This window comes from Scomber scombrus, chromosome 4, assembly GCF_963691925.1.
Source record: "Scomber scombrus chromosome 4, fScoSco1.1, whole genome shotgun sequence".
Taxonomy (NCBI): domain Eukaryota; kingdom Metazoa; phylum Chordata; class Actinopteri; order Scombriformes; family Scombridae; genus Scomber; species Scomber scombrus.
Genome location: NC_084973.1, coordinates 2,196,050 through 2,209,070, shown reverse-complemented (window position 1 = coordinate 2,209,070; position 13,021 = coordinate 2,196,050). Strand labels below are relative to the sequence as shown.

At 39.4% G+C, this 13,021-nt stretch overlaps 1 protein-coding gene across 1 annotated transcript; it reads right to left on the bottom strand.

Moving 5' to 3' along the window:
• Positions 1 to 10,336: 10,336 nt before the first annotated feature.
• LOC133979570 (piggyBac transposable element-derived protein 3-like) lies at positions 10,337 to 12,640 on the bottom strand. Its single transcript, XM_062418114.1, has 2 exons — positions 12,601 to 12,640; positions 10,337 to 11,928 (listed from the first exon to the last, which is right to left on the bottom strand). The coding sequence occupies exon 2, from the start codon at positions 11,925 to 11,927 to the stop codon at positions 10,422 to 10,424; it is 1,506 nt and encodes a 501-aa protein (XP_062274098.1). The 5' UTR covers position 11,928; positions 12,601 to 12,640; the 3' UTR covers positions 10,337 to 10,421.
• Between the last annotated feature and the right edge of the window lie 381 nt (positions 12,641 to 13,021).

Genomic DNA, 13,021 nt, shown 5'->3' with positions numbered 1-13,021 from the left:
AGAAGGAGAAGAACAAGCAACTCAACGTGCCAGTGAAAACCTCTAGCTTGTTTGTCCTTTTGTGGATTCAATAACCCACAAGTTTGAACAGCAGATGGAGTCAGTTGCACTGTGAAACCTCATGCCTCATAGGGCATGCTCTGTAGGGCATTAGTCTCACCAAGATCCTAGCCCCTCCCGCTGCAACTCGTTATACTGGAGGCACCAACTGGATACTGGAGGCTTTCTTGTACCTCTGTGCATACTTTATGAAGCATTATGTCTGGCAGTTGAGTCATGTATCCTTTCTACTGCTATCCTTCTCTAATAATTGGGAATATGATCCCCCTATGTATACAGTAAATTGGGACTGTAGCAAACATATGTTTATGTAATTGGTGTAATTGGAGGGGGGACCTCTGGGTACCCCCAGAAGTCCTGAGGACATACTCTACTAGGAATGTGGCTATCTCCTGGGCATTATTACAAGGTGTCACAGCAGAAGACGTGCGTGCTGCTGCTTCTGGGGTTACCCGACACACATTTGTGAGGTTTTATAGCCTTAATAAGGCAGAGTCTTTGGTAGCTCATTAAGTTTTCAATTCTGCCAGACGTACCACATGACTACATTCTGGGTACCAAAGGACATTATACAGTCTCTGATAGTATACATACTGCTAGACAGGTGCAGTGATATGGGCCTAAGGAGTCCAATCACCACATTTCAAGTGCAGAGACCTAGCTGTGTGGAAAGGGCTATTGATTTATTCAGTGGATGATGCATGGAGACAGCAAAAGGCATTAGTACAACCTCTCATACTCATTCATGAAACAAGGGTTGTAGCACAAAAAACAGTTTGTTAGTGTGGGGAAATGTATATTTTGTGTTAATTTATGTATGTTTTAATTAACACATAAACATGATAGTTGATCAGATATTTATATATTCAATAAAGAATCAACTGGAGCCTATAAAATGATTTCTTTATTCATCATCAAAGTGTTATTATATTAAGTAGAAGTTTTTCCACCACAGTTAGAGGTAAGGAAAGGTCATTGTTTGTTTTAAATTGATCTCTTTGTGTGTGTTAAAGTTTAACAAGCTGTCTCGACTCCCAGTTGGAAGGAAGATTGGGAAATTGGAGGAAGCTTCCAATTTTTACAAATTAAGATTGATCCATCCATCCGACCCCGCCACATCTGAACTGCACCACTTGACATTAAATTCTGACTCTTTGAAATTAGATTCATGCTTAGGCAAGGCAAAGTGTGACTCTGACAAGTTATTAGCTGGTGGATCATCAGTTTTATTACAGCCTTTGGCTTGATACTGGGCTGAAAGAACACAAAAAAAAGCATTAAAGATAGATTAAGTGATAAGAATAGAGGAAAAGGAAGCTTGGTGGGTAATGATTTTGCTTTCACAAGGCTGCTTAAATGTCAGAAGGGAGGGGTGCAATATTCTCCAATTAATGACTCAAGTGCAATATCTGCAGATATTGCGCTTATCTCAGAACACTGGAAAACTAAAGGATACAAGCAGCAATGAGCAATTAATCACAAGGAAGATGAGATTAAAGAGGAAGGAAGGAAAAAACAGATCAACATACATATGTTACGGATATTTAACCAGTCGGACTGACCAGGAGGACTTTTTATTTTTCATTAAAGCTTTGTTGCAGGCAGCGAGAGCAGATTATTAACACATATCTCACACCTGGGAGTTGTTCAGAGCAGTTCCACTGAAGCAACATGGTGGTCAGTGTCCTGTGTTGCAATTTTTAGCAGCAACTGATGAGGGAAGAGGTCCTGTGGTCTGCTGTTAAGTCACTGCTCTACTAGGAATTGATTTATATTCTATGCACGAATTCAGGTGTTTTCTACACTCCTCCATGACAGACAAAACAAATTCTCTGTAATACTACCACCTCACATATATCTATGATAATATATGTGATTCCCTGCTTATATGTTGTCTCCTGATATCCTTATTTATGACTATGCAGACAAAGTGCTTGTGATGACATATCTATTAAGCGTGACAGGTCCTTCTCTTCATTTATAATAGAAAATTGCCTTTCTGTGATGAAGTGCTGGGGTCTAACTTCACACACCTGAATGCAAATAAGACGTGATAATAATTTCTCTGGAACTTTTTCCTTAATACAGAAAACTTTAATATATCTGCATATTTGTATATAATAAATTAAATTATTACAAATATCATTGTTATCAGTTTTGTCTGCAGCTTTGACACAGACAGATATTTTTATGTGGTAAATAATTCTAATGTGACATTTGAAAGTGGATTATGGCCCGGTCCCACCAAAGACTCCCACCATTGCAGTAGAGGGGGGGTGCATCAAGATGATGTGATTAGAAGAGCGCCAATCAAACCTCAAACTGTAAAAAAAACGTGTATGTAAAAATGTAGAAAACATGATGGAAATATAATTTATATCTTTGCCTATCATTAGTATTCATCTCTTCAATGAAGTGGAAGACTGAGTGAAAATTTAAGTCACGTCCGTCATGTCAGTCATGATTTATTTGCTAAGTCTGTTTGCATTGCATGTTCTGCCTCAGCCAAAGTTAATTGATTTTTTTTTCATTTCCTGGATTTCAACTTTGTTTTTTTATACATAAATTGAAGATGGGAATTAAAAAATAAAATAAAGCACACCTACAGTTTGTTCAAACAACTTTTTTTGTGCCATTGACTTTCATAGCTGTTTGCAAACCATTTCTTTTTTGTAGATTGGTTCATGCCTTGACAGAGGAGGTGAAATAAAAGTGGATGAAAGAACATGACATACAAGGGGAGCAAGGTCAAGACAGCTTGTTATTGGTCAGCAGTGACACTTTTCTAGCCAAAATTCCCTTAAAATAAACCCACTGGTAGCAGCATGGTGAAATGACCATGTATGTTCACTGCATAGTTGATTTTTGCAGATTTTGAGCCTTGGTTTTAACTTTGATGCTGCATATTTGCTCTAAATCTTTAGGTGTATGTAAGCTGACGAGCTGACTGTTAAAATCACCCTCCTTCAGTCTATCGTATATCCCTGATATTGAAATATATAGAAGATCAAGCACTTACACATTCACTCAATACAGTTTGTATTCAGTCCACGTTTTTTATACTTGGTACTTCCACTGTCTTCTCAAAACTTGTTGGCACAGCAGTGTGAAGGCTGGCTTGACAGGCACATGATAATTGTTCTCACCTTATTTTTAAAACATATCATCACTGTATACCAAATGTACCAATGAGTCCCATTAGATTGACAGCACATCCACAATAAGGCAGTGTTCAGACTAACCCGATGCAGCCCTTTTCGCTGTAATGTGATGTCATCCACTGTGTTGGCCAATCACATACATGGAAGAAACACAGGATCATTTTTAAGTGTCACACACTTAGAACAGAGCTGTTGTCAATCTCCTGCATTCATTTGACTGTGTCAGATGATGTCATGATTCTAAAATAATGATTTTATCACAGCGCAGGTAGTGTGTATGAGCTCTGATGACATAACTGTCAACGGGAACAGAAAATATGTGAGAGAGCAACTTCACTGTGAATTTGAACGAATTAAACCGCAGTAACAGTGATTATAAAGAGCGGAATTTAAATATTAGACAGCTACATGTTGACATAGTCTGGCTTCCATGCACTTTGCTGGGGAAAGACGGAGAAGGTGAATATTTCAGCGAGAACGGCGCGGTCCAACAACTGTCTTCGTCTCTCGATGAGCCTCGCAATCAATGGGGAATGAATGATTGACACAAATTGCACCCTGAGTCTAACAGAGAGCACCAGAGATGCATAATATTTCATCCCTCCCAACATGAAACCCCCAAATGCTTCAATTAATCCTGCATGCAGTGTAGCATTAATTATCAACATTTCACCAATTTAAAACAGAGAGCACATTCAAAGTGTGAAACGTGATCAGCTGTTTTTTTTATGAAAGGAAATAAGAAAGTCATTCATCACAAGCAGAATAACAACAATGAATTTGATTCAAACTAACAGTTTTCTGTTGATTAGAACTGTTCAGATTCAACTGTGGATAACAACACAGATGAGCCTGATTTTAAGATCTATACAAAAGCTGTCTCAATTGAAAAATGGAATTGTAAAAGCCAGATCTGTCTGGAGAATAAACATGATGAACATACTGAGCCAGAAAGAGATGTCCCAACAATGAAACAAGCAGACAGAGGGAAAGAACATAATTGTTCACACTGAAGGTCTTCAACACTCAATTATGATTCTATTCTCAGATCTTTTTTATATCCCGTTTTAAAACTACTTGCACACATGACAAGTATATTATCATCACGTGACTTTAATTCCATGTCCTAACCCCGTTTGTATCGAACGATGCTTTACTATGTGCTCATCAATACTGTCTTAATACTGTTGTCTTTCTACTTGAGTGGTTCTACATTGACCTGGTCAAATAGACACGGTTATGATGATGTAATCCATTTTAAAGACTCTGCTTTGAATATTCATTTCTGTTCTGATTAGTTTTCTCCTGCAGGAACGTGACATTACCTCATTAAAAAATCTTCAAATGACAAATCTACTTCTACCCTAATTGAAAAAATCCAGAGACTATGAATATCCAAAATGTGTTTCCTTTCAAGAGTTTAACCGCTGGACACAAGATGTGTGACCTTGTGATGTCACATAGAATAGTCTAGTATAGTCCAAATACTGACTGCCTTTCAATATTTCACACTTATACACACACATATACACACATATGCACACATAAACTGGTAATATATAGCACACTTCTTTTTTTTATGATAATCATATTTCAAGCTTCTATATACATTTTGCACAAAGGGTGGGTTTACTTTGCGTGGCCTTTATCATCCTTTTGGAAGCTGTGCATTTTTTGAAATACAAATACCAGATACTGGCATGAATGAAAATGTACTGCCGTTTTTTAAACCAACTGAGGCCCTGTGTAGTTTAATTTTCACTCGTGTGAATGCAAACTTTTTTCCCTTGAGGAAGCCAAGCATGACTAACAGCAGTACAGCTCAAGTTTTTTTTTTTAATTTTCTCCTGTGCTGTCATAAAGGCAGACGGTGGCCACAGAGCACCAGCCACAAACACTCCTTGGACATATTGCCCTGTCATGCTGATAACAAGTGTGCACGGTAAGCGGGCACTGCTCCTGATTGGCATCTTTTCGCTCCGTTGATTAATCTTACTGAATTTATTTCCGCCCTTTCTCTCAAAGGTGCTATTGTTCCCCCTTCTGTCTCCTTCTTGTGTTTGCTTTCCCCCGTCCCAACAGTTCTGTCTGCCCCCTAAAAGTCAAACCACCGCTCAGCCTGCTCCCCGCAGAGGGCCGGAAGTCTAGCACATCCTGGTAAGTATGAACATGCTGGGAGATGCAGTCACACCTGGACCATTTAACACATGCTTGTCTTAATCAGCAGATGGACTTTTTTTGTATCTCCGTGTGTGTTTGATATGCCAAGTCTCATCTTTTAATTACAGGGACTACACCGCAGGGTTGCTTCACTCCTCAGGGACAAATCATGTAGTAGAAGATGAATAGTATAAGGTCCTGAACGGGCTTTTAACAGCTTCCTGTGGTGAGAGGCTGCACACAAACCTCTTGTACCACTCTCTCTCTGTATCTCTTTCTGCATCATTAATTCATGGCATTGGTTACAGGGCTCCTCTTTATTTCCTCTCTTCCCCCTCTGATGTGAAATTGTGGGTGCTCCATCAGCGGCCTATACAACTCACTCATGGATATTCATCTGGCTGGGTTGCCTGGGAACTGGAAATCCCCCTCCGTTAGTCTCTGCGTCGAGGGAACACCTACATAAAAAATGTAATGTACTTTTATTTGTATTTTATTTTACGCCTGAGAAATGTATCCAAATCTTTTCAATGCGACCATAAATAACTGCAACTTTAGAACAGGCCCGATCCTCTGGATAAGAGCGGGTACATTTCCGAAAGCACAAGGCAGAGGTGGTGGAGGTGCTGACGTGTTGCTGCATGGTATTTTCTGTCAAATATCTCTGAGGAAATGACAAATGACATCATCAATAAGTCACAGGCGGTATCGGCTGGATTCGAAGAGCTTTACGATGCACGCAGACGCTCCATTGATTCTAGCTGCACGGCATGTCATAAAAATTGACTGGGCTGACAGTCAGAGGCTCTATGTGATCAGCCCGCCGGCGAGTTCACAAAGCAGAATCCCGGAATGGACAGTAAATAAGCTCACGGCAGTCTTGCTAATCACAGTTTTTTACCTGTAATCAGTGGATCGAGAAATCAAATCAATATTTGGAGTCCTGCCACCTGCTTTCCTGATATGAGCCATCAGTATTCATGGAATCACTTTGTGGTTATTCAGATGTAGGTGATGGAACTCTATGGGACCATTACAGAGTGTGCTTGATTTAAATTTGACTTCCTCTCAGTATATTGGAAAATATTTGAGAGGATGTTATGAGTTTGGTAAGAGTCATTTAAATGTTATGGATTAAGGCTGCTTCTGAAGTAAACAGTGTATAAATACTAATGTGGAAATATATTGCATATACCGTGTGTGCACACATGCCTGCGAGTATTTGTTCATTTAAGTCTTTGTGTGTGTGTGTGTGTGTGTGTGTGTGTGTGTGTGTGTGTGTGTGTGTGTGTGTGTGTGTGTGTGTGTGTGTGTGTGTGTGTGTGTGTGTATGAGTGTTTGAGAGAGAAAAACAGAGAGACAGACAGAAAGAGGCACCAACATGCTGTCACAAAGATGAATTTTTGCTCTCACACATCTCTCCAGGTCAACCAGCCTTCCTCAGGAGGTTATTTGACAATCCCAGGCCTCAGCTGCTTCACATGAAAAAGTGCAGACTGAGACATTGAAGGGTGAACAGAAGAAGTACAGCATTCACATTCCAAAGTAACCTTAGAAAGAATGTACACAATATGCATTTTCGGATGGCTCTGCTTTTTTCGCTCTCTGCATTGGCCGTGGACTTCTATTCATCAAGCGGCCAGAAACATGACTCCGAATCAATGAAAATGTTGCAGCATGTCTGTTGGATGTGTAGTTGGCTACTGTTTTCTCACAGTAAGCCATAATCAACTATATAAGGTGATAATATATGTCAGTTCGGTATTTACACTTGTTCTGCTGCCCCCAAGTGGCCACAAATATAAATGACTGCATCCTGACATATTGAAGTCACTGTAGTTTGTGGTCAGATACCAGGTTGAACTTTTAAAAGCGCAACAAGCTGTAATTGCCAAAAAAGTTGCGACCTCTAAAGCTGCCGCCAGGGAGGTTAGTTCCATCAGTCAAATGACAATATATACTTTTATCTTATTGTCTACAACACGCTGGCTTCCTGACCCAGGCCCATCTGACATCCCCTGCATGTTAAAACAAACGGCCAACACTTTGTTCTCTGACTCTGGTCGACTGCTTCAGTCTGCCCTTGTTTTAACAACCCTGCCCACACATTCGCAGCACTCTTTTGCTTAGTAATTTCATTAAAAGCGTTGGACCAGTACAGTACATATATCTTCCTAATTGACTTGGACCTTAGCCCATCCTCGCCTCCGCCGGGCAGACAAAGTTAACGACACAATCTAATAGACCCTCCTTGCACAGCGTATTGTTTGAATATGCTAGAAGTTAAGTGTCCCATTAACCCTGAGCTAACATGATTCAGTGCCCCGAATCCAAAGTGTGTGCTTGTTTAAAAGAGGGGTTAAAAGAAGATGGTCAAAACCTGACCGAGGTTCATTGTGAAATATAATTTAAGGCTAGAAATGTTCAATGTAAATAAGTATAGAATAAAAAAACTACAGAAACACAGAGAGGGAACAGAAAAAACTGTTCACATAGGAAGAATCTATCCAATGGCATTGGTTGGTTAAAACATGTTGAGGCTTCAGCTGAGGAGATTAATGCTTTTCATTTGTTAGGCACTGCTGAATATATGTGAACGGGTCTGCTTATATTTATGTGCATGTGGTTTAAATATAGTAGCATAGCAGCATACACATAATACACACACTCTGTTCATTTCAGTTGTAATGCCATAGCTATATATCACACTGAAGTGCTTCTCTTCGGAGGCATGAGCACAGCACATGCATACACTCACACATTTGCCTCTGTTCTTGCCCCTCAGGATGTATACACAGCATAGCTTACACAAGTGCCACAGGACAAATTATGTTTTGGTTTCTTCACCGTCAAGCTCATACACAAGTCCAGTCTCAAGAGTCTTGGAGCTGGAGTAGTCAAAGACATCACATGAATATTTTACCCCGTCAGGTTGTGCTTTGTGTAAAAAACAGATTACATTTTTAAAAAGGCATGTTGACTGTTAGTGGGTGCAGGGTATTTACTGGAGATTCAGGCCACAGGACTAAAACTGGAGACAGTATTTCAGTAACTTTAGACTAGGACACCTGCATAAATTGACAGACAGATTTGTACATCATTATGGATCGCTGTATTGGCTTGGACACTGGAAGCAAGAGGTGGACACAACACTGACATGACCACACCTCAGAGACAGTGATGAGCGAGACAGCCCGTAGGCTAAATCTAACAGAGAATGCAAAGTCAGCATTGTGCTGGGGAGAGTTTAATTTAGTTCAAATGGGGAAAATGCAACAGTGTTTACCCAAATGCCAAACCAATGCTTTAGCATTTACTAGAACCTGCAATCAGTCATTGGAACCTTATTTTTTACTGCCATCTAGTGAGCAGCTATTGTTTTTTCATTGTTGTCAACTTCTCCTTTCTACTTGATCTTCAGCTCATATGTAAGTTGCATTTAAAATGTATTTGTCAGTAGAAACATAACATTTAACTTAAATGGGGAACCCTTGCTCCACAGACCCCCATTTGGTGATACTTTATCCCTAATTTCTAAATTAGGGATTATTGAGACTTTGTTAACACATTCATATATTTTTACCACTGTGCATACTACTTTCACAACCCTAAAAAGAGATGTAGTCACATTATCCACTTATGAGAATACGGTCAGTAGAATTCCACTCTCCACTTAATGAAATGTGAATCTGAATGTGAATCTGTCTGTGCATCCACACACAGTAAGATGAATGCTGATCAAGGTAAATGAAAGGGAACAATGTAGCTGTAACATATCATTTCTGAATTACACTGATGGTCCATGAGGCACTCCAATTTTTGTTTTTTCGTCTGTTCTGACTTGACTTGGAGGCAATTTTGATGAAACAAGGGGGAATGATGCGTCTGGGTTTATTCTACCATGATATTACTACAATATTTGGTTTGTTTTACTGAATCACAGCTGAGTGCAGATCACAACCAATCCTGCTAAAATCTCCCAGTTGAATACCAGGAACACTAGAACAGTGTTTCATTATAAGAAAACCCCCATTGTCTCCCATCATAGCCAATATTTGTGCTGTTGAACGAATATATTGATCATGAAACAAATGTGCTATGGCAACGCAATGTGTGACTTTGTTACCAATAGTGCAATGATGGCTGCTTTAAATCGAAACATTTTAGAGCATGAGTCATACAATAGAATCATACAAAATCACAAACAAATTACATGATCAAATACAGATAATTAAAATGATTTTTTTTAAATGAGTGAAGCTATTAACTAATGAAAATAGTCTTTTCTCTCTTAAATCTCTTTTTAAGATAATTTTTTGATTTTAAATTTAGAATGAGTTTAAAATAAACTTCCTTAACCCTTATCAGACATTAATAAATTGGTGATTAATCCTTAATGAAGCTTTCAGAGAGCAGAGAGAGTTGTTTCTTCAGTTTCTTCACTTTTTGTTGGTGGAGAAAAAACATTTACAATCACACTATATAGCCTATGTATATATCGGTTCAACGTTACACAGGGTTCCATTTTTGTATATTCTGGATCATATTAGGAAAAGTAATTTAAAAAATTTAAAGTGTTTTTTTCTTCTCTCAAATGTAAAACTGTGTCAAATTAGACCCTTAACCCTGTAAGACCCAAATATAGAAAAACCTAAAAAAAATAATAATATTTGACCTTTCAGATGTTGTTGTAGGAGGCATTTGATGCAGAAATTAAAGAGTTTAAAAAAAAAAAAATGTTTATGTACGTTTTTAGAGAAATATTGTAATATTGCAACATTGGGCTTAGTTGGGAGCAGAATTTCTGTATTTGTTCTCCCCAGTTGTCTGAACAATTCAGAACAACTAAGGGTTCATTTGCAGGGTTGATTGCTTACTTAGCCCCATAACAGTATATAACATTAATAATAATCACACATTAGTCATATTTTTATGAAGTCATTTATTAAAAACAATAAAAAATATTAAACAAGATAAAACTCTTAAAAAACACTTTTTCCCCCTCTTTTTTTCTTTTCATGACATTGGTCATGAAGACTTTCATTGGTGGTGAAAGTCCCAAAAACAGTCCCTGTGGTCTGTAAAGCAAAGGCGAACATCACACTTTCTGCATTGTGTGTTGGTGTATCCTTTATTGCAGTGTCTGCAGCGTCCTCTCCCTGTCTTCCTTGGGAAATGGGCAACTAGATCGTTGCGTACATCCAATGGGAGGTGTGCACATCTCTTGGATGGCCTCTTCTGAGCATTCAGAGGGCTTCCTGATGTCACTGTCTGTGTTTCTGGGCTCCCTTCGCCTGAAGATGGCCGTCCTCTCTTTGGAGTTTGAAGTGTTGAGTTTACCAGGATGAGAGAGGATGCTAGCTGTGCCTGAAACTGTCTCCTGTTCATTGTCTCTTTGCTAGACATCTTGAGCGCTTTACAGTCCCGCTTGTAGAGCAGCCAGGCATTGACCACAGCGAGGATGATGGTGTGCCAGAAGATGTACATGTACCAGCGACGGGATTTGATGGGGAACTTATATTTGGCTGCAAATGAGTCCAACAAATCCACACCTCCCATGTACTTGTTGTATGCACCAACAATGTAAGGCCTCTCAACTTCAACGTAGGTTCTGTTGGCTTTGTCCCAGCGTTGAATCTTCTGCACAGGTTCAGGTCCAGCAAAGGATGACACAAGTGTGACGGCCCTGCTGTCATACCATTTGACATCAAAGTCACACATCATGCCAGAGATTCCAGTTCTCACCCACACTTTGAATCCCCATGGGTTTGGCTTGCCTCGCATATATTGCTTGATGCTGCTGAATTTCCCCTTGAAAGGAATCATCATCTCATCCACAGAGTTGTGCTCTTCTGGTACCACCTGCAGGCATTTCTCTCTGAATGAATCAAGCCACAGTCTGAGTTTCCATAGTTTGTCTTTCTTTTCCGTCTCAGATACTGTCATGTTGTTTACAAAATGTAATGACGTCAACAGGGATTGGAATCGGTTGCGTGGCATCACATCAGCAACAGGGGAGTACCGCGTCTCTGTCTCCCAATACATACGGGTTCCAGCCATTTGTACCAGGCCCATCTTCAGGTACATGCCAAGCATTTTTTCGATTTCCTTTGCAGTGGTGTTTACAGATGTTCCACGCTCCTGAAAGCTGTAATCATTCGTGTTTTGTGCCAGAGCCTCAACCATGTCTTCGGACACAAACTTCTGGAAGTATTCCAATGGTGTGTGGAGGGAAATGTCATCTGCTGTGATATCCAGACCAGAAAAATCAGTGTTGGGACTGATGAAATCTTTTTTCAGCCAGCGATACCCGTCACGGGACATGGTGTGTTTGTTTGTTTTTGGCTCGGTGTCCACGTAATTATCAGCTGGACAGTCCATGGGTGGTTGGTTTTCTTTGTCCACTTCTTTACAGAAATCTTCATCAGAGTCTTCATCACTTTCATCGGTGTCACTGCTTTCCATCTCCACCTCACTCTCTCCATTTTGGACCATTTCAATGACATCCCGCACACTGTATCGTGGCTCTCTCCTTGCTGGTTGCATTCTGAAAATAAAATATGAATTAATTAACATGTATATATATATGTTTTATATATTGTAGTACATAACCTGAAGGAATAGTATAGGGTGGTGGACCAAGTGCTCAGGGTAGAAATGTTTTTGTCTGCCTGGTAAGTCGCTTTGGACAAAAGCGTCTGCTAAATTCCCTAAATGTAAATGTGAATGTAAATGGGTTAATGGCTCTAATTATCATACTAAAAGGAAAACATGCATACCCCCCCCTTACATCCACACCCCACATTCAGGAACATTCCTTTCCCCAGAACTGAATTGTCTGTTGATATCCTCTTTGTGGACAAAGTCATGGAATTTTAGGTCAGGCTGATCAAATTAACTACGTTTTTTTAGAGATAAAACTTTTAAATCAGTCAAATTTGACCAGAACACAACACAAGGGTAGAATGTATACTATCCATGTATAAAGAAAATACTCTCTTTCAGGCAGTGGTGTAGTGGAGGGAATACAACCTGTTTGAGCCCACTGCAACAAGCCAGCTATTTTGACTACCACATTCACCCAGTGTTGTATAATTGCAACAATTATATAACAAGCTCTAAATGAAATTTGATGCATCTATTCCACAATAACTACATATGTACATGCTCTAGACATTGTAATAACAACCAAAAAAAATATAAAATACATATTACTTACTTGAATCTGATGAATCCAGTCCAATGAAACAAGTAGTTGTTGCTCGAAGGAAACCTTGAGAGGTTGTGTGAGTTCATGGCCAGAAGGCGTGACTTGTAAACAAATGTAAGATCCAATAGCATTGTGAGACTGAACAATAGGACCCAATGACTATGTAAATGTGGTAAAAAAAAAAAAAAAAAAGATAAAATATAACAGATTGTTTTTTAGGATGGTTAAAGGTAACGTTGTAATTTTACAACAAGGGATGTTACAGGGTTAACAGAATGTAAGGGTTAACTGATGAAGTATCAATTTAGTGTTTCCCTCGTTTGAGTCATTTAGGGAAAAACACAGTGGGCGTGGTTTAACGTAATGACGTCTCGTTGTATTACGTAAACCGTCCGGCGCAAAAATTCAAACGCTGGACAGGAAGAAAAAG